Here is a 25,922-nt window from a genome sequence, read left to right as displayed (position 1 = left end):
CATGTAGCGTTACTGCTTTAGGGTCTGAAAATCCCCAATTAAAATCCCCAGCTGGAAAGGAATCTTCACAAGAAAACAGAGTGAAGAAATGTCAAATAAAAACATTTCTTCCATTCGTGAGTAACTCGCTTTGTTACCTTCTTAACTATAAACTGCAGCCCACCTCTCATGTTACCTTAATTGGGCTTGCTATGATGCACTTACCCATCTGCTATTACAGGCTGTGCAAGGTCTATTCAATATATTCATCACAAACCCACCAGTTTCCCAAGTCTGTTCTCTGCACATAGTGCTCTGCTCATAGCCAAGAGCTCCAAAGGCACAGCCCATATGCTCTGTATTAGCTACATCCTCTTCTGATCGGAACAGACGTTTAAGCCCCACACACAGCTCTGGTACGTGCAATGCACCATGCTATAGAATCTACTGCTTCCCTGTTAAACAGTACAAAGTGTTACAGGCAATGCGCAACTACTTCCCTAACCCATCCTCTGTCACCCCCTCACAGAGTGTAGAAGACAGACCATTTAAATGTCTGATGCTTGCTTACAGGTTCCCATTGGCAATGGCATTCGATAACTTGAGGTCCGCAAAAGGCATTACTGGATTGAAAATATGCAGAGGGGAAGGGTGTGGCTAGTGATTTTATTCCCACTATCTTCTTTTTACCATATTTGCTGGAGAATCATAGGCCCAGCTGAGGTAGTTTAATGCACACAGGAGTTCACAAAGTAAAATGGTGTGAATCCTTAGCGAATGGAAAAGTGTTTAAGTATCCAAGCAATTACGTTAAAGAGTCAACCTCATCTGACAGCTCTGTAACTCCAAACTGCAAGTGTTTATAGAAAACACACCCAGTCACATCCCTTCATTTCAGAGAACAGCCGCGCCCCACTGCAGCATATATGTTCAGAGCCAGCGTGCCAGCTGGCAATCCCTGAGGGAGTTCTGAAATGTAGCTCTTCTGTCCACAGGGCCACTTTATTCACCAGCTCCCCGCTCACCCACTTTTCCTAGGAGAAGGTAACAAACTTTGGTTTATTTTAGGATTGTCCTCATTAGATTTTTTTAAAATACAAATTGGACCTAAGTATCAAGCCCTGTCAAGCTATACTTGGTGCAAGGTCTGTCCCAAGAGAGCTAGGGGTAAAGGTGGCTTGGCTTCCAGTGTACATTTAGATCAGCCCCAAGTTTGCTCTGATTTATTCCCGTCAGTGGCCCCAAGGGGCAATTTCAGCAACTGGAATGAAGAGATGCTGCAGCCACACTCCCTGCGCAGGTGGAATTTTCCCAGCTGATAACATCCCCCCGCTTTACAGCCCCTTTGCATCAGTGGAGCAACACAGAAGGGTTAGTGTACAATGGTGAAGAGGCCCACTGTCTTCAAGACAGTTTGACTTCACAGTAGTGTAGTAGTAGTGCCCAGTTCTGGTAATTGGGACCCCTGCATTCTATTCTTGACCCTGCAGCCTTGGACCAAGGGAGCGTCTCATCGATTTCAATGGGAGCAGAGATAGGCCCATGCTGAATGGGAATGAAAATACCACCTTCAATCTCTGAGCTTTGGTTCCCTCCCCATCTATAAAACAGGGATAACATCTATTCCCCAAGGAAGCTTATTTGTAACACACTGTGAGATCCTTGGCGGCAAGGGCCTATTAGAAGTGCAAAATTTTAAGTCTCTCATGTTGACCGGGCTCACACGGTCGATTTAATTTTTGTTTTGATTTTTTAAATATTTCATTTAACTATTTTAGTTAAAAACAATTTTAACCAAAACAAACCTGATTTTAAAAAACTTGAATGTTTAACTAAATTCAAAAATTCATATGCTTGTTTTGTTAAAATATTATGTTTGCGGTTGAACAAAAAAATCCAGAATACATAACGTTGTTGTTTTAGTTAAATAAACAACCAACAAGAATGCACTTTTATGTAAAAATCCATGATTAAATCGAGTCTTCCTGACTAGTGATTTAAATCAATTTGATTTAAATCAAATCCACCCTGATTGTCTGCATGCAAGATAAAACCACTGCACCATTAATCAGGCCTTCCTTTTCCAACACATTTCCTACTCAGGTGGTGTTCCCTTCCCCGACACAAGAGGCACCCTTTGACATTTGCAAGACAGGTTTTCACCAGATGATTTATTATACATATAGTACATATAGCACCAGAAGCAAGCCTAGTACTGCACAGATATAGAACAAAGTTACCCCAAGAACCGTGCCATCTAAATGTAACAAATATTATGTACTGAGGCTGCACTGGCAAAATTCGGATCCGTCATTCTCCACTGATGGTGAGAATTTGTGGAAGCGGCAGTGTAGACAAGGTGCAGGCTTTTCCAACACAGTGGTGTGCCTTCCCAGCTGAGACACCACACCTCCTCCAAGGCTTGGCAACAGCAGCTTTGCAATGTAGGTTAGGTGAAACAACCAGCAGTTACCAGCTTACTGCCTGAGGGCGATGAGTGCTGCTCATAGTATATCTGACAGCTAGTGTTACATAGGGCATGTATGGTCCCATACAATGCCCACACGCCACACCAAGAGAGTACTAAGGCTGCAACCTGAATTGCTCAAAAGGCAGGAAATGCCGAAGTCGGCCCGCGTAACTCATTCTGCCTCCTTGTGCATAAGCATTATGACCATGTTTAATAGATGCCACTCACTCCCCGGGGGTCCTGCCGAAATAACAGCACGTGACTGCACAGCAACACAGACACAATAAAAAATACATAATAAAAAAAAATTGTGTGTGGGGGTCCAACAAAACGAGACTGGGAAGCGGAGGGTTACGGTGTCTTCATACCTCACACTAACTTTTAAATCAAACCCCATTTTCAAAGTACCTGATGGGACGAGTCCTCAGACATGTCACCAGCATGTCTTTGGAGAATGCCACCTCCCCTCACCCATGCACATATGAAGTCACTCTATTTTAAGGCTGACAGCAACCACGCACATTGACTCAGCCAATTAGAAAAGTCACCTTTGCAGTGCAGAACACGGAGGTGGCTGTGCTGGTCTGAATCACAGCAGCGTGGATGAAGTCAATCACAGTGATTCAGGATCTGTGGATTTTGTTCCAGAAAGAGCCGGATAACTCAAATATAAAGATTTTTTATAGCCAAGAAGAAACCCTAGTTCCCATCTCCCAGGTTATCATGGCAGTAAGCAGCAGAATCTATAGCTAACAGAAAAAACAGTGCTCGGCTAAGAGACTAGGGTTGCCGGGCGTCCAGTTTTTTATTAAATGTCCGGTTGACGGCGCAGCGGGGCTAAGGAAGAGGCTCCCTGCCTCCCCTGGCTCCGCACGGCTCCCGGAAGCAGCCGGAATGTCCGGCTCCTAAGCGCAGGGGCAGCCAGGGAGGCTCCATGTGCTGTCCCTGCCCTGAGCGGCGGCTCCGCAACTCCCATTGGCCGGGAACTGCAGATCCCACTGGACGCTCCACCTAGGAGCTGGACATGCTGGCCACTTCCGGGAGCTGCCTGAGGTAAGCCCCGACCGGCCCGCGCCTGCACCCCAAACCCCCTCCCGCACCCTAACTCCCTGCCCCAGCCCTGAGCCCCCTCCAGCACCCAAACTCCCTCCCAGACCTCGCACCCCTCACCTCCTCCCACACCCCAAGTCCCTACCCCAGCCCAGAGTCCCCTCCCACACTGAAAATCCCTCCCAGAGCCCACCCCCAAGCCTCTGTCCCAGCCCTGAGCCCCCTCCCGCACCCCAAACCCCTCATCCCCAGCCCCACCCCAGAACTTGCACCCCCAGCCAAAGCCCTCACACTCTCCCACATTTCAACCCCCAGCCCCAGCCCAGAGCCCTCTCCCGCACCCTGAACCCCTCATTTCTGGCCCCACACCAGAGCCCGCACCTCCAGCCCGCACCCCAACCCCCTGACCCAGCCTGGTGAAAGTGAGTAAGGGTGGGGGAGAGTGAGCGATGGAGGGAGGGTGGATGGAGTGATTGGGGGTTGGGCCTCCAAGAAGGGGTGGGGCCTCAGATAAGGGCAGGGCAGGGGGTGGGGCAAGGATGTTTGATTTTGTGCAGTTAGAAGTTGGCAACCCTGTAAGTGACTAGGGTCATGAAGGAGCGTAACAGGCTTTGCCTGAAACACTCTATTCTGGTTGCTTCTGGGAAAGCTTTGATTGACTCACTGAGGCAGGTGGCTCATTATCTGGTCTGGATCCAAGGGAGATGGGGACAGGGGGAAGCGAGGGTCATCTAGGATGTGGGCTGAGTAGCCTGAGAGAGGAATCCTGGGAGCAGCAAAGTTTGGGGAAGTTTGAGCCTATTTATTTATGTTCCCTGATTGTTGTTTTGTTTGTTAATAAAGCCAAAACTCAAATGGGGTAGTTACTAAAAACAACGCTGGCAAGTCAGGCAATTCAGAATTAAATTTCAAACTAAAATGTTTTCAAATTAAGGCATGTTCAAAGCACCGGGCAGCTGAGTGTTTACTCAGTGAAGGTACTAACAGCAACCTTAACTTTTCCCTTTAGGTCTCTCTGTTCTCTGCTTGATTAAGGGAGATCAAAGAAAGAAAGATCACATGAAAGAAACTTAGCTATTCCCTATTCTATTGCACAATGAGTTAGAATAATACGGTATTGTGTTGCAAGATGATCTAGTAACACCACTTAGTTCTTATAAGGTCTGATCCAATGACCACTGAAGTCAATGGGTTCTTTCCACTGAGCTCAGCAGGTGTTGGGTGAAAAGCGCTATGTGGCCTGGACCAGTCATTCACCGGCATTTCATCACAGCACTTTACAAAAGGTGGTCAAGTGTCAACAGCAGATCACAAATCTCCAGAGAATGAGGGCTTGGTGTATTAAACATGAACATTCAGCTGGCAAACCACCACCAACCTTCTCATCAGGGGCTTCCGACAGATGCTTCTACACCTCCTCATAATGGCCCTATTTCTACAGTACACAGAAGCCTGTGCTTTAAGCCTCACTGAAGTCAACTGAGTTTAAAACATGCTTAGACACCCTGCTGAATTGGTGCCTGCAACACTCGAGCAGGTAACACAACAGTTCAACTGATTGTAATCGAAAGCGCTCAAAGGGAAAAACCTACCAAGAACTCTCTCTCCTCATCACACTCTGATCACCTCTTTGTGGTTTGTCAGCACCACCCACATCATCTGATCAGTTGGAATCTTTACCACTGTGTTATCTATAAGTATAATTGGTAGCTCCTCAGTCTGTTATTTCTAACATCCGTAAAGCAACATTCATGCTAAAGGTGCAGTAAATACCAACACAACTTTAGGACACTCCTAAGATGCCATTCCTGTTAAGTCTGCCTGGAGAACTGTGAAGGCCGAAACCAATCTATTACCGCTCCGGATGACTGATAGCCCATTTTCAGACAGGAAACGACACACGGCACCAACTCAAAAGTCCACTCATATTCAAAGGAGGAATACCACTCCTGCAGACCAGGGTGTGACACTATGGCTGATCTCTCAACACCCTTTCCTATGGCAGCTCACGCACTCTTGGACAACAGGGTTACTGGCCCTTTCCCATGCATGGATGATCAGCCTTGGCCAGGGAGCTGAAAGCTATGCTCTTACTGAGTAGAAGCACCGGTGGGAAAAAGAGAGTAACAAGTAAATTCAGGAGTCCATCTCCACACCCACCTTCTTCTCCACTTGATCACAGATTAACAAACTACTCTCTAGCTCAACCAGAGTTGCTGCAATTATGCACCAGATTGGCCTTTCGTCCTCTCCACTTTGTGACTATGGGGCAGAATCACAGACAATAACTCATCTGATAGAAGAGTTCCCAACTTGGCATTTGAAGGGCAGTTTACACCACCTACCCTCCCTTGATACAAAGACTATCCTTGGTTTTTGAGCTTGGATGTCTGCATACGAGAAGAAGAAAACTGTCTCTGTATTCTCAGCCGCCTCAAACACCAAAGTATAATCCCCTGGAACTTGCGAGGTTTGCTCTTTCCTATATCCATCCAATGGCCATGCTTTACAATTCCCAAATTTGAGGCCCCTTTTAATGCTTCTGGAGAGGAAAGGTGGGGGAGAAAGAGAACAGGAAGTTTCATTGGAACCAAAATCTCCTGCAACAAAATCTTCCGGCAGCCAGATTTGGTCTTTTAGGAGGCAGCACCATTCACATCAGAAGCCTAATTCACCACTAGTGCGGATCAGTTAGCTGCATCAACAATGGAAGCTGCAGTGCGGGAAGGCCTTTGGTATGTTTACTACGGTGCCATCTGAATTGCACTGGAAGGGAAAGAGAAACGGAAACAGATACAAATAAAATGTTGCATCATGAAGTAACAATTTTAGGAGTGGGGAGAAGAGAGAGAAATGGAAATTTTAAAGAAAAGGTAAGGCAGCGGCAACTGTCCTGGGGCATGTTGTGATCACCAGAGGAACTACAGACTCCAGCAAATCAAGGCTGGTGACTGCCAGGCAATGGGGCCTCAACTTCTGCTGTCTTCTTTCATCCAAGGCACTCTAATGATGCTTATCTGCCTATATGTAACGTGTGCCACTTCACACTGAACATGGCCTGAGTAAACCCTGCTCCAGTTTATGAAGCTACTTATGGTAGGGCTAAATATAAGAATTCAGGAGCAAAACGTGACATGTTCCCTGCTCATCTGTATACCCAGAATAGCTGACAGCTCAGAGCAGCCCCGGGGCATCACACTGCGTCTACTTCATCAGCTACCCCAACTCAGCAGCCATAGGCGCGGCTGACGGTCATCAAGGTGAAGTTTCCTCTTGGCCACACATGGCTGCCTGGTCTTCAGCTGTGCCCAGCCCTTGGGAATGTTATGAGCACTCTCCATGCCTCATCGACAACCCAGAGACAGGCTCTCTCTCGCAGCTGACAATCAGCTAGAGATGGTTCTTAAAATGGCCACGTGCACATACAAGGCTCCTGAGGACACGCCATCGGTTGGGAGAAGAAAGCCCTGTTGGGATAAACACTCTCCCTTCCCACATGGGTAAGGCTAAGATTTTGTCATGCATATTTTTTGTAAAAGTCACAGACAGGTCACGGGTTATAAAGAAAAATTCATGGAAGCCTGTGACCTATTGGTGACTTTTACTAAAATGATTCATAACAAAATGGGGAGCTCTGGCGGGGGGGGCTGCCCCCCGCAGCGGCTCGGAGCTCGGGGAGCCCCCACCATCTCTGGCAGCAGGAGTATCCCACAGTTATTAGCCGCCACAGGCCGTGGGGGGACCCTGCAGCACCCAGTCACCATGAGCTGAAGTCACGGAGGTCTCTGGAAATCACAGATTCCATGACTTCCAAGACCTCCGTGACAAAATCGTAGCCTTACACGTGGGTCATGTGGCAGCAGTGGCAGCTCACCTTCTACAAGGGGACCACCACCAGTGATGGGAGCAGGAATCCCACCTCCCCAGCTCTCTTCCAGGGTCAGAGAAGGAGAGGTCAGCTCCCGGCAAATGTTTTATTTTTTAGTTATAACTAAATAACTAAGAGGTGGCCAGGAACGGGGGAGCGAAGACAGGTTCCTCTCTCTCCCTCCCACAGCAGTTCCACCATGGGGTTAATACAGCCCCTATAAATTGTAGTGACTTCTGATGCCAGCTGGGGAGGGCAAAAGAGAAGGGAACCAATATGAGGCAAGCAGCACTACTCAGGAGGCAGAAAGCATCTCCACCACCCACCACTCCATGACGGGAAAATAGGATCACCCGCCTTGCTTGCACACTGGTTTTCCCCTGATCAGGCAGGCTCAGTGATCAGCTGCCTTAGCACAGCATGCGAAGGCTTACCTGTCTTGAGGGCTGGATGGACATATAGATTAAAGGGCTTGGACATTAACACTAACATCATCTACAGCTTAATAAAAAAAAAAAATCACAAGAGCCTCTGTCCATGTAATACTGCCCACAGGGGTGTATTATGGTGATTATTGAATACCTTCCCCACAGTACCTGGTATTTATCATTGTGGGCGCCTAGGTACCCAAGCTGAAGGGCCATTGGTCTGCTGTAGTATGTCAACAAAGAGAACGATGTTCCATGGCAGGGGAGTGGGTCTTAGCTCCGGCACAGCTTAGACAAACCTGCCAGGGATGGTCTAGGTTTCCTTGGTTCTGCCTCAACACAGGGGGCTGGACTTGACTTCTCGAGGTCCCTTCCAGCCCTGCATTTCTATGATCATTTCTCTTAGAACTGGTTCCCTCCTCTCCAATGCAATCCAGATCAATTTCACAAATACTGCTCAAGAACATCCTGCTACTAAGAGGGCAGGGGGATTTAAAACAGCATTTCAGACAGTTACTGACATTTTAAAATGACGTAAGTAACCCTCAGCCCTGAGATAGACTGATGTCATTTACACACATTCAGAGTAATATGAGACAGTTCCCTGGTGTGGATTGGTGTTTACTCAGACCCAGGTTCATGAATCACTTTTGGTTAGCTTTAGGGAGATAAATTCATGAGAAAGCACATTTCAACCACATTGTTGCTTTAGCAATGATACGTAAGGGAATAAAGTGGTAGTTTGAGGAAGTATAGGATGTGCAATGAGGCAGTGATTTCACAGCTCCCAGATAGATTCAGTATGAAAACAACTTGCTGTCTCTGGAACCAGCTAGTTTAAAAAAAGGGGGGCAGGGATTCTTGCTGTAGTTCTTTTGAATATATTCAGGGTGTTTGGAGAAAACATCAAAATGCTGGACATTCTCATTGCCACGGGGCTAAAGTACAAATGAGTCATAAAAATACCGTAGCTAGAACATAGGCATTAATGGAAAACTCCAGTCTTCTCTTGTAAACACAGTAAAAACATTGTGAAGTTCAAGGCTAAGCAATTCAGTAATTTAATAGTGGTTCATCACTAGAAGAGCAGTGGTGAGGCATAAAGAAATATGCTCCCCAACATTAGTGCAGGAGTAAGGCCAGGAATCTGTAATGATATTACACTAAAGAAACAAAAAGAATAAATTTAGTTTTCTTTGTTTGCACAACATTCAAAGGGCATTCTAAGCCCTTGTGTAGAAGGAGTGCTGGAGTAAGTCAACTGATTATCCCGACAAAAAAAAGTGCTTTGTTCATGGTTTGAGTGGAACTGAAGAACTGTAGAATGCAGGTTTACATCTGAGGCTACAGTTGTTGGGTAATTACCAGGCCTCTGGGACATTTCAGGTCTTGTCAGAAGAGAAACAGCAACAAGCAAGTGCCAGGTGGATTACAATTTTCCCCTAACTTGCTAGAATCTGTCCTACTGCTCCCTTAGCTAAGAGTTAAAACTCGCAGCACTATTTTCTTTATTGTCTCACTGGAAAAACAAAATGAACGTTAATCGGAGTTTATACACTTTGGAGGACGGGGGGGAACTAGGGTGAAGGAGACAAAGGATGCCAAAGTTAAACAATCAATAATGGGAATGTTGACTTTCATCTTTATGCCCCTGCTATAACAATTTGTGGGATACATGTTTCACACAAACGTAGATCAAGTAAAAGTGTGATTGTGATTGTGAATGATGATCTGCGGCTGTCCTTACAGGGGTAAAGGGGCTGGACTGTTTTCTGAAGGGAGGTTAACTTTTTCTGTGACTGCAGAAGAGATATTTCTGACCACTTCGACATTTTTCCATCTGCAATCTCTGATGCTTAACAAGTTCAGTGGTCCCAAAATGGTTTGTGCTCCTCTGCTCGGGTTTCCCTCTCCCAGAAAGGTCATGCAGGACAAGACCATAAAGTAGGAGCATCCTCTGATTGGCTCCTGCAGAACCGACTCCGAAAAGCAGAATCGCTGTGTTTCTGCTGCAGAGAGTGCAGAACGCAGAGTCGACAGTGGGACTGTGCGTTATTCCCAGTGCACTGTGGAGTTCTATTTTGCAGTGCAGAGGAGATGACAGGGGGCTTGGAGGTGGGGCAAATGCAAACCAGGAGAGCAAATCTGCCACAGGCCTAAGGAAGTGCACTACAGCAGCTCTGAGCTGTGCTGCCACTCCCTGTGTAGGCGGGGGGAAGAATCTTGCACATTCCCTTTAGCTCCCTCATGAAAAGCCTCTTTACTTGGGCTGCATGGGCGGGAGCACCAAGCCCAGAGAGTCACTGGTGTTTAAAGTGCCTTTATTTCCTCTCCTTCCTGTTTCAGTTTGTCTTTCTGCAAACAAGAAAGGAAACTGAGGGGGAAGAGGGGAGCACAGCTGCAAACCAACAACCCTCCCAATTGTGCCACTGTTGCCATCCTGCCAAGTGGCTCTCCAATTTACCCCGCGGCTCACCCAGTCCGTACAGTCACCAACCCCGCCTTGCCCCCAGCCACCGCTTTCCCTCTGTGACCTGCTCCCTCCCGGGGCTGCTTCCAGTGAGTGCAACAACTCCCCTTCGTGCTCCTCCCACAGTCTAAATGAAGCAGCCCTGGCACAGCTAACTCCTCAACCTCCTGCAAGAGGTTAAGCGGGGACCAAGCCTCTGCACGGCCTTTCCATTCAAGATGCACATCTGTTCGCAGCTTATGATTAACAGATGAGCCAGAGTGAGCACTGAGATTTCCAGGCACAGCTAACCCTGGACTGGAGTTTAGAATAAGTGCAGCTCAATTTGCAGAATACAGGCTGTCAGCGACAGAGAAATCCAGGGGATATGGATCATTCTGTGGCTATTCCTACAACTCTCCAGAACCCTTTTTTTTTTTTAAAAAAAAAAGTAAAGCTTAATTACATGTCAAGCCTCTGGGCTGTGCCGATAGACTCCACAAGGCAAACTGAAGCACTAATGCCTTGTCGATCTGCAGCTCTCCAGGCAATGGTGGTAAGGGAAGCATGGTTTTCTTTGCTTCCTGTTGCTAGAGGAAAGGTGCAAGCTTCCTTCCCCACCCCACCCCACCCCCATTTTAATATTATAGGCTCCTTGGGACATGGCCCATTTGAAAAAGTGGGCCCTTGTAGGACGTGAGGACCAAGGACCCACAACACCAAATGGAGCTCCTGGCACTATACCTCCAGGTACGAGGAAAAAATCCTGAATAAACAGCACCTGTGTCTTTTAAATGGCTTAGCACACTTCTGGTGTGGCATGAATAATTAGCATGGTGAGCCACTTCACGCTGTTACACAGCATACCATATGTTGGAATGGTGCCGAACTGGTGTTGCCATATTGAACGAATGGTGAGCACATGGCTTCACATGACTGAACTGCAAAAGAAGATTCTGGGAGCAAAATCTTTCTCTTAGCATCAGGCAGATGGCAGAGGTAAAACTGACTGGCTCCATGCTGCGTGTATGATCAGTACTGATCTTTGGGTCAGCAAATATGTCCACTTGAAAGCAAAGAACACGTGCAGAACACCCGAAGGGGAGCATGGGCTGACGGGGGCATCTCGACCCTGTTGAAGGACATCACGCAGGGGGCTGAAGTGAATGATTGGTAAGGGAGTGAATGTGGGGTAATATTCAGTTGGCACCACTCTGCAGTCTCCTCCTAAAGCATTAATTAGGTTAAAAATGAGTAGCTACACACCAACCGGGCACCCTTTTAAGACATGTGACTCCTTTGAGGAAAAAGAGTATAAAAATCAAGCAAATTAAATTACTGTTGGGGAATTCCTTAACTGACGCTTAAAGAAGCAACGCTGCTAAGCAGAACGGCCAAAACTCTGCTCCGTGGTCTCAAGTAGGCCTGTGAGCCAGAGGGGTTTCCAGGCAGCCAAGGCCTTGCCTCGAGGGAATCCGAGACAGATCCGAGGAGACCAGACCTGGAGAAAAGAAGTTGTCCATAGAATTTGGTAACCACCTTCTCTGTTTGCCAAGCAGGAACTGTGTGAGGCTAGCACAGGGCCTGTTTGTGTATGTTTGCGAAAGAGAGGCTCACTAAGAGGAATGTGTAGCTCTTATTGTATAATTCTTTCACGTCTAACATAGGAGTTATGTGCTTAATGTAACCCTTTACCGCTTCTGTAATTCCTTCTCGAATAAACTGCCGTGTATGCCAATTAATTACTGTGGACCTTTTTCGCTGGTATGACAGTAATCTGCTCCACTGGGAGCCAGTGAAGATCCATTTGGGGTAATAGCCCCCTGGTGCCAACATCATACACCCAACAAGAACCCTTGGCTAGTGCCCCTCAACCTGTTCTGACACTTCCATGCAAAAGCAACTGCTGTTGAAGTTACATGCCCCTTTGGGCAGCTGCACAAGTTGTGGGTCATGCTGGGCAGCCAAGGCTCAACGTGAGATTGGACTCTAAGGAACCCATGCCAGAGGAGAAAGATCTTCTACACCCATGGGTGACTAAGTCGAAATTTACAAATTAAGTCTTGGGGAGCACATTTATATCTACTCCAATAGAAAGTAATCATGTGAAGTTGGAGATGTGGAGACATTAAACTGGTAACTCTCGGTGGGGAAGGGGAGGGGAGAGAAGAGAAGAGAAGAGCACAAAGGGGAGGAAATATACCCTGTCTTTGTAGAAGGTCCTTTCAATGGGGCTCTTCCACTTCTAACTGCTCTGATCTGCCAATTCTGTACAAGTGGTCGAATTAGGGAGAAGGGAGTTTGCAGAAAAGGAGAAATCTCTACAAGTTCTACTCTTACAGCCTGTCCCCATTGGGTCTGATACCCCAGACGGGAGGGAGGACCAGAGTCCAGCCTGTCAGACTGGGATTTTATCGGCTGTTCCTGTATGATTTTTGTATCACAGCCATGTGCCTGCCTGAGGTGAAAATACACTCGACCTCTTTAGTAACCACTTTCTGAGACCTCTTGCATCTCCAGAGCTGCTCTCTGTAAGTGTGGGACACTCATCCAGAAGGAGCTACCTGAACACACACACTCCATCCTACTGTTTGATGTTTAAGGACATTGACAGAAGGAGGCTTTATAAAGTGACCACCTAATTTATCGATGAACAGATGGGGGGCAGGAGAACTCACTAGTCAGCTGGAATTAGGAAAGGGACAGAAAGTGGGACGTTCAGAAGTGCTCAGTGCTGGTCTAACTCTGCTCGCACTGAAGTGGCTGGTGAAACTTCCATGGATTTCAATGGGAGCAGAGTTAGGCTGATGTGCAGCACTGTTGAAAGTCCCACCCAGAATGTTGCTAAAGCGCAGATGTCACCGAGGGAAGGAACCGTCTTGGCCGTGACGACAGAATGGCACGATCCCAAAACGCTACTGGAGGCTTTTGATGCAGCAACTGCAAAAGCCCCCACAGGGCAATAACGAGTGGGGATGGGAATCTCCCCTTAGAGATGCAGACTGTTGGGGACCTGATCCTACCCCCACTGAAGTCACTGAGATTTTCCCCACTGACTTCAGAAGGCTTAGGACCGCCGAACATTTTCCCTGTTCTCTGAGACAGCAAAGCCGGGCAGTAGGTCAACGGAAACCTTTCCACATTCCAGGTGGGGCTCGGCAGCTGCCCTTCCAGACGAGGCTGCCTGGGAGACGCAACGAATCGGTGCCTACCCTCTGGCCAGCTTGGGTTCAACGGCCTCCTAGGGGACCCTGCCCACTTCTGGGGCTCCTCCAGCCAGCCACAAACCCACTGGCACAGCTGGGATCACAGGCTATTTGCACTGCTGAAGCCACAGCCAGGGTTATGCCAATAAGCCGGCAGGAGTTTGGGTACGTACTGGGCCCCAAAGCCTAGACCAAAGGAGAATGCAGTAAAGTAACAGCACTGGCTTTAAGTTTAAGCAAAGCAAAGAGGTAGGCTGTGAGGTCCTCTCCCTATGCAGCCCTTTCCAGCAACGCTCAACAACTGGCCACCAGACTTCCCCACCTGCTTTCCACCTTGCCCCGCCCCCCCCGACCTCACACATGCAGGTGCTAAGATCAGAAGTGAACGCAAATGCATTACCCAGTCCCTCCCCCGCCAGCACCTTGGGTCACCAGTGAGTCTACCCTTTCCGTAGCTCCCCTAACTATAAAGTGAAGCCTTATTTATGGATTCACAGTTTGCTAACAGAGAGTAGGACAATAAGCCGGGTCATTTCGATGTCTAGCCATAAAAATCCAGATGGTGAGGGGGAAGGAGGCAGTTCCTATTGTCCCTACTCACAAGTTAAGCTGAGTAATTTAGGCCCTGACCTTGCAGGCAGGCCTCCTGCCGCCAACGGAGCAGCAAGCTGGAAGCCTTCAGGAGCTTTAAAACCTCTCTCACCATTCAGACACTTGTATGGGTATAAAGGAACTAGGAATTTGAGATGGGAAGATGCTTTCCTTTCTTTTCGAGTACTACGCTCCTGAGCATCCCCAGCTGCCTTTCACAGAGCAAGCACTAAACCCTGGAGAGGTGCGACCCGAATCACTGCTTTGAACGATAGCATGAGCGACACAACGCCTTACAAATGACAATGACATGCTCTCTGAGAACATGTGGTTTGGGTAACATTTTCAAAAGCAATTAAATATTGGAGATAATCAGTAGTAGGTGAAATGGCTCTCTGGTTACGGGGGAAAGGTGAACTCGGGATCAATCCAAGAGCTTCCTACCCCAGCCTCCCAATCCCATGCTGCAGTCTTGACAAAATCTTTATGGGAAGCAGCATGATCTAGTGGACAGAGCACCATACTGGGATTCAGGACAGCTGGACTCTATTCCGAATGCAGACACTAGTATGACCTAGGGCAAATCACTTGACCTCTGTGTGTCTCCGTTTCCCCTCCTACCTTTGTCTATTTTGTGAATTTACACTGAAAACTCTTCTGTATAGTCTGTCTCCATATAGTACCTTTGCACAGAAGCCACAAGCAAGATCAGGATGCCATTATGTGCAACAGCAACACAACTAATCAATAAGATCTGTGGGAAGAAAGATTTGTACCCAGATGAATAAAAATGACCCAGTTGGGTACTAACCCACACAAGTGTGTGATTTTTAAATGTTAGTCTCTGATTCTGGGTGGGGTTTTCAAAAATGCTGCAGTCACTTAGGAGCACAAGTCCCACTGAAAATCAATGGTATTTGTGCTCCTAAGCGAGAGAGGCACTTTTGAAAACCTCATCCTCCATAAATAACAAATTGAAAAATAAGTTGTAGGACCAAGGGAATTTCAATAGGACAAGGGTACTCAACCATTTCCAAGTCACCCGCCAACTTTTTTCTTATTTGCGCCACTCCACCCTTTACAAAATGAGTAGGGCCCTTTGTTTTCTGTTTTTATTTTATTTAATTTTATCTGGCAATTTATCAGTGTTTATCACTATTACAACAAAAACAGGTCAAAAATCAGTGGAAAAAGCTATTGATAATTTTTCTGGGTAAATATGGGGGTTTATTTCGGTGGATGGAAGGACTGGGGGGAAAGTATTCAGTAGATTAATGCTTTGATGAATGGAATTCAATGTGGTTTGCTGCAGAACTAAAACAGAACTCAAAACACAACGCCACCTCTGAGTTTAACAAAACAATATCTCTCTAATCCCCAAATAAAACTTTTCATTTGAATAAACAGTTTACTGTTGTAGACTTAGAACTATTAGCCTATAAATATTTACATTTAATAATTGGGCCACACCATTTGCAGTGCATACACTCAACTTCATCCTTTTCTCCTGGTTGTTTTTTTTTTTTTTAAGTTTTGAATACTTCCTTGTGTTCTGAAATGTATTGTGATACAGACTCTTGTTGTCTTCCCATTTTAGCGTGTCAGATCTTTAAACCATTATCTGCTAACAGCTTCAAATGTGTACGTGCTGGGCGTGAGATTCATCAGTACGTTCAGATGCACACGCACTTCAGAGTTTGCATGCGTGCCTGTTTGTTTATTGTGAGTATCTTCTAGACTAATACATAGCTTTACTTCAACGGGCAACTTTGCATACATACACAGACTAATGTATTATTGTTTATATATATATATATATATATATATAACCATACAATGTATTCTATTTTCCTAATAAAACAAATTATTTTTTATATATTTGAATGATACAAAGTAGGGTGAAAAATCAGGAAAAAATTAATAATACTTTTTGTATAACCTGGGATTTTTTCAGTAAAAATCAATTTAAACTGAAATCTAAGGGGCTTAAAAATGGGCCATTCCAATGTATTGGTGAATCTCAAAAAGGGAATTCTACTTTGAATAAAATCAGTCCTTTGATCCTGTTGTCTAACTGTGTATAGGCTAGGAAACCTTTTAAAAGCACATATCTGAATATCCACAAAGATTTCAGAGAAGTATTTTTCCATTTCAGCATTGAAGAGTGCTAAGGGGTATTGCGGTCCCATGCACCAGGTTGCAACGCCACTCACTCAAATTTGGCCCAGACGCCCTACTATCATGATGGAGGGGCAGCGGGGCCAAATTTGAGTGGCATCATGACCCCGTGAGACAGGTCCCAAGCCCACTCATTCAAATTTGACAAGACAGAGAGGAGGCCGGGCCAAATTAGAGTGAACGGGATTGCAACCCTGTGAGTGGGAAGGCTGGTCACATCCCCCTAGAAGGTTTGATGGGGGATGTTCCCTCCCCACCCCAGGTTGAGAACCGCTACAATAGTGGATCACATCCAACTAGTCCAGTATCCTGTCACAAACAGGGCCCTGAACCAGATGCTTCAAAGGAAGGTGTAAGACACTCCAGAGTAGACAAATAAGGAATAACCTGTCCCACAGGGGAAGTTACTTCCTCACCCCAGCTCCCCCGCCCTTAGTGGTTGGCTAATGCCCTGCAGAATGAAGGTTTCTATCACTTAAATTTTTGCATCCCGTGGAAGCTTTCACTATCCGTATTGTTCCAGTTGTACTGGACACGAGTCAACGAATGGGAAACGACGATGAATTTCAACACCACTCTCAGGCTGTGTCTACACGACAGGCTAGGGGTGTGATTCACCTACTTGTGCTCGCGTTGAGTATAAACAGCAGCGCAGCCAGAGTAGAATGGGTAGCAGCAGCAGGGACACACACGCCCCAGTTTCAGGAGGGCTTGTGCTTGACACGGCTCAGTCATGGCTCCACGGCTGTTACCCGAGCGACTGCGGATAGGCTGCTCTTCATCCTCGCAGTACCTCAATCAGAGCTAGCCTAAGTACGAATACATGAGCAGGGGAATCACATCTTTACCTCACAGGGGAGAAGTAGCCTGGACCTGGATTGGGCGGGAAGTGTTGGTTTGGGTTTGTTTGTTTTTTTTTAAACCCATTTAATATTCTGGTTTCAGTAAAAATCACAGCCAAGAAATCCAGCTCTTTGGAACACACTGGAATGAGAAAGATATAAAGCAGCTCCAAGCAAACTGGGATGTTACTGTTGGAGAGATGAGTTTTACAAAGCGTCTGTAACGCCTTCCAGAAAAATAAAGGTAAGGGGATCAACTCACCCTTGTGGGCACATGTGAGGGGAGGGGTTGAGAACCCACAGTTTGCACACACAGGCTCTGCCAGTTCACACAGAATGGGGAGGCGGGGGGGGAATACCTTGTTCGAGAGTTGGAAGGACAGGGACAGACTGTGGCACAGATTCTTCTGAGAACCTTGTGGGATGGGGTGCCTACCCGACACAAGCATAAAAGGGTTAACCATGCCCTGCCCCAGAAGGAGCAATGGTGGTGAGTCCTTGTGTGAAGCATAGCCAATCAGGGAAGAGTTGTAGGGAGCAACCAATCCGGGCCCAGCAGGCTCAGATAAAAGGGAGCTGCAAGGCAAAATAGGGTCAGTTTCTCTCATGGAGCCCAGGGAGCCGTGGGCGGGAGGGATAGCTCAGTGGTTTGAGCATTGGCCTGCTAAACCCAGGGTTGTGAGTTCAATCCTTGAGGGGGCCATCTGGGATCTGGGGCAAAAATTGGGGATTAGTCCTGCTTTGAGCAGGGGGTTGAAGTAGATGACCTCCTGAGGTCCCTTCCAACCCTGGTATTCTATGAGTCTCTGATATTCTATGATAAGGACTGTGTCCCTGAAGGGCTGAGAGAACTAAGCATCTTGGACAGAGCAGCTGCTGGCAGGAACCAGGGAAGAAAGAGGGAGCTGAGCAGCTGAGTGCCCTGGGTAAGGGCGAAGAAGCTGCTGGGGCCATGGGGAAGTGGCCCAGGGAAATATAGCAGCATTGACAGAGAGCACAGAAGAACGGCAGGAGACTGCTAGTTACAGGGTCCCTACTACGTGCCACTGGGGAAGTGGCTGGACTGTTGGACAGCAAAACACAGATGATGACCTAGCCGGAGTCACAAAGAAGTCACTGCCGTTCTGGGAGCTGAAAGGAGCCGTAGGCGGGAACAGAGACAGACTGCTCGCATGCAGACCATTGACGTGCGTATCGGCCTCAAGCTAATCCCCAGCTCGATCAGGAGATGGCAGTTGTCTGGCAATGAAGGCTGTACCCCATGACACCCTGCTATCAGAAGAAACCCTCTTGTTCCCCACCTGTCTAAAGAAACCCTGCTATCAGCAACTGTGCTAAAAATAGGCTTACTCTCACTAATATCAATGACCAAGCTTCCATTGATACCACAAGGAGCAGGAGCAGCCCCTGAAGTTGCTCCTAGCAAGATGTCAACCCCTACACTAATGAGACCTTGGATACTGGGGAACACAGTAAAGTCTGAAAGGCAGGGGAGAGCACTGTAATTAACAGCCCTCCCTTCCTATAACGCTAAGAGAAAGCAAGCCACATTTACACAAAGTAGGAAACTTCTGCACCAGATCATCTATGCCCATATTGATGCCTCTACTTTTGTGCAATGCTTGGATACATCATGGTTTCCAGTAACCAAACCCACCTTATTCAGCACCCTAATTCTGTACAATTCAGCATGATTTAACCATCAGCACCCTAATTCTCTACAATTAAGCATGATTAACATCAACTCCATTCATTGCTGAGTCACAAAGAATTCATACAAGAGTTTTCACATGAAGAATCAAACAAACATGTTCCCCCAACACCGCAGCTGGTGTTTGAAGTATGCAAAAAAAAATCCATGTACCTGGCTTGCTTCCCTCGCTCTGATGGCCTAGCTGTCCTTTGGTGTTCAAGCCACAGGTATAAACTTCTCCATTCTCCAGTAAGAAAACAGAATGGTTTCCTCCACAAGCCACCTCCTTGATGTTTCGGTCGTGAATGAACCCATACACCTGTGGCTCAGGGATGATTGCTTGGAGATTGCTACCTATCCCAGGCTGGCCAAAAGACCAACACCCCCAACATAACATTTTCTCTCCCTTCAGCAAGTCATGTAGCTTTTTCCTTCCTGGGGAAGAAGAGAAATGAAAAGTGATGAGTAAGTGACGCAACCACAGCCTGTTCTGAGAAGGAAGCGGAACCAACAGAAAAATATTTCCTGTCTAATCATGTCATGTCTGTGTATTTGCTACATGGATTCACCTTTAATCCTTACCAGTAAATAGGGCATTAGACAGTAGAATCAGGACACATAGGCTCCATTCCCCACTCTGCTATAGACTCAGTGTGTCACAGCTACTGTGTGTTATTTAGCTGCCCTGGCAATGTATCAGATGGGGATAGGGTGCTTACTTTTTAAAGTGTTTTGAGATCTAGCAGAGAAAAGCACTAGACGAGAGTGCTAAGTATTGTTATTTAGACAAAAATATTCTTCCTCTGACCCTTAAAAGCCCACTACAATGTTCTAAACTAATGGCTCAAAACACACCAATTTATAACTGCACTAGTGCAATGTTTTGGGCAATTACAATAGAACACCTTTTTAAAGGATGATGTCTGCAAAGAAGTTATTTAAACAGGTCCTGATTAGATTGAGCTCAATTGTTTACAGGGTACTGGCCAAGTGCAATACCACAGTACACTACTAGCTGAGAAATCCAGGTAGAGAAGGAATTTGCACTACTGAGCATAACCAAAATATGTTCGTGTGCACACATGTCCTCCCACCCACCCCAAGGCCATGAAGTGTCCAGGAGAAAGGGTGCACTGCCTACAATTCCCACGGAGCATCACAACAACAGTTTAGCGTTTCACAGAGCTGTATAAACAAGATACTGATGTTAAAGTGACTTGCCCAAACCCACATACTAGAACTCCTGGCTCCCCATCCTCTGTTGGGTCCACTAAACCATCTAACAGCCAGCACCTTCAGAGGGAACAATAATATGGGACAAAGAAACAAAGAGACAAAAAAGGAAGGAAAGAAGAAAACATGCCATCAGTCAGCACTTGACAAGAGCCGAGCTCACTCCTGGTTTATACCTGGCAGCAACGAGAGAAAACCTCTCATTCCAGAAGAAGCGACTGTGAAATTCTCCCAGAGGGCCGAATCTCAAAGTATTTGGGTCATTTGTTACAATATGTTGCACTAACAATAAAACTCCACCCCTGAAGCCTCAGAGAACTCCTTTGTCTGCTCTAAGAATACAACAGGACTGATTCAATGTTACTATTTTGGGGGAAGAAGGAAATGGGGGAAGAGAAGGAAATAGCCCTGGGGATCCTTGAGGGGGCCATTTAGGGATCTGGGGCAAAAACTGGGAATTGGTCCTGCTTTGAGCAGGGGTTGGACTGGATGACCTCCTGAGGTCCCTTCCAACCCTGATATTCTATTATATCTATCTAGGCCCTAAACATTTGAGTGATCATCTCTCACCCTATATCTTGGTTGAGGTCAGCTGAGGTGGACCTGCTCTCAATTCCACTAAGGCAGGACTGAGAAGGCTGGAGTTTTCTCCTGGAATGGGTATGGGGGAGTCCCTTGCTGGGTTGCTTTAGAACATGCTGCAAATCCCATTTGTCTTTGTTGGCCATTTTTTTAAAAACTTTCAGGGCTGTTCCCGTCCAACCATCCCCTCACCCCCCCCCCATCCCGCCCCCATGGTATAGACTAAATCCTCTGCACCAGTGGGGAACTGATCCTTTTGATAGGTGAAAGTCTCCTGTCAGGATTCCTCCTGTGCCAGCTGACAGGGCTCTGTCCACCTGTGCAAATTGGTTCTTCCATGTATTTTGTTTTTTAATTATACTGGACACGGATGCCTGGTGAAAGATAATTTGCACAGTAGCTGACACTAAAATAGATCCCAGCTGATACTCACCATGCAGTGATAGTTAACTGTACCACAGTATTTCCCTAAGAAGAGGCAATGCTGCAGCACGGTAAAAGTGGCGTGCGGAGGTTTTGGATGGTTTGTTTTTCAAATGATATCTACCTGTATTAAACTCACATTCCCTCTCCAAGAAGCCCATCATCCAACCTCTGGGTAGCAACACAGCCAGTGCGATCCAGAGTGAGGCTGCAGCTTCAACGTTCGCTCTGGGACACGACTCTCTTCCCAGCATGCAGACTGCTCAACAGCTATCCACAAAACAGCAGCCCTACAAGTCCAAAAGCTCCGATAGTGAAAACAGGTGCTGCTCCACTGACTGCAAGAGTCGCACCGACATTACATCTGGTCTTCAGCATTTGTTTATACCGGAGAGCTACACTGATTTCTTACAATATATTAGCTATATATTAATTTTCTGGGTGTGTGCATTGGAGCTAGATGCAGAGAAACAACCTCTCATTCCAGAAGAACAGGTTTCAGAGTAACAGCCGTGTTAGTCTGTATTCGCAAAAAGAAAAGGAGTACTTGTGGCACCTTAGAGACTAACCAATTTATTTGAGCATAAGCTTTCGTGAGCTACAGCTCACTTCATCCGATGAAGTGAGCTGTAGCTCACGAAAGCTTATGCTCAAATAAATTGGTTAGTCTCTAAGGTGCCACAAGTACTCCTTTTCTTATTCCAGAAGCAGCGACTGTGAAATTCTCCCAGCAGGCCGAATCTCAAAGTATTTGGGTCATTTGTTACAACATGTTGCACTAACAATAAAACTCCACCCCTGAAGCCTCAGAGAACTCCTTTGTCTGCTCTAAGAATACAACAGGACTGATTCAATGTTACTATTTTGGGGGAAGAAGGAAATGGGGGAAGAGAAGGAAATAGCCCTGGAAATAGCCCTCCCCAAGAGTTGCTAGGCTGTGGTTTGGGGTAGAGCTGGCTATCTTGTTTCCAGCTGCTAAAGTTAAAAATACATGGAACAATTATTTTCCCTGATTTAATTGCCCATGTAAGCAGTTGCAGTAGCTGCCACCGGGATGGTAAGTGACTGACAGTTGGAGGGAATGTGGCCCCCAAGACCATCTCTTAAGATGGGATCCATGCAATGAAAAAGTTTGGGAACCCCTGTAATATAAATACAAACTCGGGTCCAGATTATCAAAGTACCTCAGCCCCCATTTAGCCCCACAAATTAAGTAGCCAGATCTGCAAGTGCTGAAGACCCAGCAGCTCCTACTGAAAACAATGGGAGATGCTGTGTGCTGAACTCTTTTGAAAGCACGGTGGCATAAGTGACCACGAACTTGAGTTTTCTAAACCGTTTTTAGGAAGATCTGTTTCACCATCTCCATAACTGCAAAGGGCACCATTGTGTCTCTCAGGCTTTTTTACTGACACTTCCCAGGAAGTGCTATATTTGCAGGAAGCAGAACAAGACACAAATGCAGTGCCTATTTGAAAGAATGACAAATCAGATTTTCCAAAGGTCCTGTAAGTCCCTGTCTGTTACTGCTTTATTTCTAAGACGTTGTGTGTTTTAAAGTTTAAGTTAAAATTCTTTGTTTTTTATAAATGCATCATGCAAGAAGGCTGCAAGTTTTGTGTGTCATATGTTCAAATGGGCGCAGTGTTTCCTGTATACTTATCCACGAGACTCAAAATGGAAGCTTCCTGGTCCACTGCCGATTCTATTTAAGACTTTTATTCTTCCTTGCCATTAATGTAGTGAGTGGAAGCTTCATGTTATCTTGGGAGTTCGAGTCTGAAAGCTCTATTAAAAAACTTTGGCCTTGTCTACACAACACAGTTTTGTCGACAAAAGTCACCTTGCGTCGACAAAACAATGGCGGTGAACGCACCAAAATGCTCCTCCCCTGTTATGCCGACATAATAAAACCACCTCAACGAGCGGCTCAGAGCTTTTTGCGACGTAGTTAGAGTGACGCAGTGCCAGCGTAGACCTGCAGTTGGTTATGTCGCCCTAATTGGACAAAATGAGTTGTCCCACCAGGGCCACCCTTAGAATTTATGGGGCCCTACGCAGTATTATTAAACTGGTGCCCCTATGCCGGGGCGGGGCAGCAAAGGATACCAAGACACCCGGCTCGCCTCATGGCTGCAGAGAGTCACAGTTCCTCACAGAGACCCCCGTACCCTCTCCCTCACGCAGAAATGCACAGCGCTGGCGCATTCGGCTCTGTGAATACGGCCCCGACCTGAGGACACTGCAGTGCGCGCTGGGTGTGCGGGAGCCAACCTGCTCTTACCTCCTGTCATGGGCAACAGGGTGGATAAAAATCAATGCTTTTTTTTTTTAATCACAGTTTTTTTATTTACATCGGATTTTTTGGATAAAATGCTTTTTGAGGAAAAAAACCTATCTAAAGATAGTTTTAATTAAAATACATTATAGCTCAAACATATCTCATCATAGAATAGGGATTATAAATTCTAATTCTATAGTATGAGACAATATATTCATGTAATGTTTAAGAAAAGTTTTGTACATGAGTTCCAATAGTTCATGGATTAGGGATCCAGTCTTACGGGGTTCCAGGGGCTTCTGTATAGATTATTTAGGTTAATCTTTCTATCTACTCAATGGGATTCAGTGCTCAGTCTAGAAGACACCATCAGAGATGCTTAGTTTTGCAGTTCTCAAACTGTGGATTTGTGTCTCCAGAGATAACATGCTTGTTAACAGCAAAAATATTTTTAAATAAAAAAAAATAATAAATAGAGGTGAGAAATAACAGACCTGAACCCTATTGTCCCTCTGCTAATTTGTGTACACGGAGTCAATCCCTTACCTCTCTCTAAAAGTACAAAGTTTCAAAAAGTTCAATGAATAGAAGATTGCTGGGGTCGGAATAGATCTGGACAAGGAGAAGTCTGGAGATGAATGTGAGAAGGGAGGGACAGGCAGTAAAAACAAAAGTGAAACTGTTTGAGCAGCATATTCCAGAAGTCTTGAGGTCTTTCTGAGTGTAGCCTTCACTGATTTGAGATCTACCATACCATTCTCTCATGAGAAGGGAAAACCTATAATGGCAACAGGCTGTAAAAGAGACTAGTTTCAAATATATAGTTTCAAATATTCCAGTTTGGGAATATTTGAATGAAGTTCCTCTACCTGTGGGTAAAACAGGCACGCGTGCAAAATGCAAACAGTGCAATAAAGAAATGCAAGGCCTGGTTGCCCGAGTGAAACAACATAATGAGAAGTATTCCTTCTCAGGAGGAAGCTGCACTGAAGATGATGAAAGCAACAAGTCTGAACATGCAGGATTTTCAGGTTGGTAAACTTTTTTATTTCATACTTCTTTCTTAAGGACTGCCTGTCTTCCTTCTGGACTATTCTTGAATTCTCATGTTTGAGCAAAAAGTATAGTTGTTACTCTATGGTACTACCATTTTAGATGCAGTTGTGATAAAAAAAAAAAAATAGCTGAAATAGGCAGATCTTCCTTTTACAATTTCACCTTTAAAGTAGTACTGAGTGTCAGTGAATGCAATGAGCAATACTAAATGAGCAGTATGGTAAAAATAATTAAATAACTGCGTTGACTGATTTTGTTTATGAGAATCCATCCTCAACATACAGGATTCTAAAGACTATCCACCATTCAAAAAATATGTGTTTGCTGATGATGTTTTAAAGAAAGTCACACCAGTGAAAGTTACTTCAGCACATGAATTCAGAGACTGTTGAAGTGATAATCTCACTTTTAACAGCAGTAGCTTCTTCTGCCAGTGTAGAAAGAATATTTTCTTCCTTTGGACTAATTCATTCCAAATTGAAAAACTGTTTGGGACCTGAAAAAGCAAGAAAGCTTGTTTTTCTTTTCCAGATTATGAACAAACAGAAAAATGAAGGTGAAGGTGACTGAGTTAGCTGCAGAAACCAACATTTTAGTTTCTCATGTTGACCTGGCTGACGGTCTATTTAATTTTTGTTTTTAAAAAATGTCATGTAATTATTTTAGTTAAAAACAATTGTAACGAAAACAAACCTGATTTTAAAAAACTTGAATGTTTAACTAAAGTCAAATATTCATATGCTTGTTTTGTTAAAATATATGTTTGCTGTTGAAGAAAAAAATCCAGAATACATAGCGTTGTTGTTTTAGTTAAATAAAACAATGTAAATGTCTGTCTGGTGATGTTCTCCTAATACAGCATGGCAAGAAAATCCTCCAAATATTAAGGATTAACCTGTTGATTTGGCGATAGTTCACCTCCCAATGACTTCATAAATATCTGCTTCAATTACCTTTGGTAAATGAAATAACCAAACAATCATTCATTTTCTGATATAGCTGGAAAATTAATCCGAAAAGTTTTCAGAATAAATCACTTTAAAAATGTGTAGTGTGTACCTTCTAAAAATAAAACCTACATCTATCTCTGAGTTGTGAAGAATATGTATGAAGGTTATAACAATCAACAAGAATGCACTTTTATGTAGAAATCCATGATTAAATCGAGTCTTCCTGACTAGTGATTTAAATCATGATTTAAAATCAATTGGATTTAAATCAAATCCACCCTGATGGGCAGTGGGTGAAGCTGCCACTTGGGGAGGCTAGCTCCCCAGCCGACCTCTTCTGCCTGTGGCCCCACCCATGCTCCACCCCTGCTCTGCCCCAGACCCCACCCTCACTCCGCACCGGCCTCTCCCCACTGTCTCCCTCCTCTGTTCCCTCCCCCACTCTTCTCACCCCTTTCCAGCCAAATCCCTGAACCCAAATGAAGCAAATGACATTTGAAAAAAAACAACAACAACACTCTTCTGCCATTTCTTTCTAAAGAAAATGGAGCATGTTTTCCACTGCATGCCAGACGGTGAAGACCGGACATGCAGAAGGTACCTAATTAAAAGCACTAAACTTGGGAATAAAAACTTTCAGTCA

The 25,922-nt window shown here is 45.5% G+C and overlaps 1 protein-coding gene across 13 annotated transcripts in view; it reads right to left on the bottom strand.

The window, feature by feature from the left end:
• LOC102936148 (probable E3 ubiquitin-protein ligase HERC3) overlaps nucleotides 1-25,922 on the bottom strand; it is a 113,888-nt gene that overhangs the window by 75,226 nt on the left and 12,740 nt on the right. For 10 of the 13 annotated variants that reach the window (XR_005225076.2, XR_006290307.1, XR_005225075.2 and 7 more), the window contains exon 2: nucleotides 18,926-19,189. Coding sequence is in view for 10 of the 13 variants with exons in the window: in XM_043545136.1 (XP_043401071.1) it covers nucleotides 18,926-19,151 (226 nt within the window). In the remaining 3 variants the exon portion in view is untranslated. Of the gene's footprint in view, nucleotides 1-18,925; nucleotides 19,193-25,922 lie in introns of all 13 variants that reach the window. The other 3 variants (XM_037896854.1, XM_037896853.1, XM_043545132.1) reach the window with 2 other exon arrangements.

Source organism: Chelonia mydas, chromosome 4 (assembly GCF_015237465.2).
Source record: "Chelonia mydas isolate rCheMyd1 chromosome 4, rCheMyd1.pri.v2, whole genome shotgun sequence".
Classification (NCBI taxonomy): Eukaryota; Metazoa; Chordata; order Testudines; family Cheloniidae; genus Chelonia; species Chelonia mydas.
This window is presented reverse-complemented; position numbering and strand designations above follow the sequence as displayed.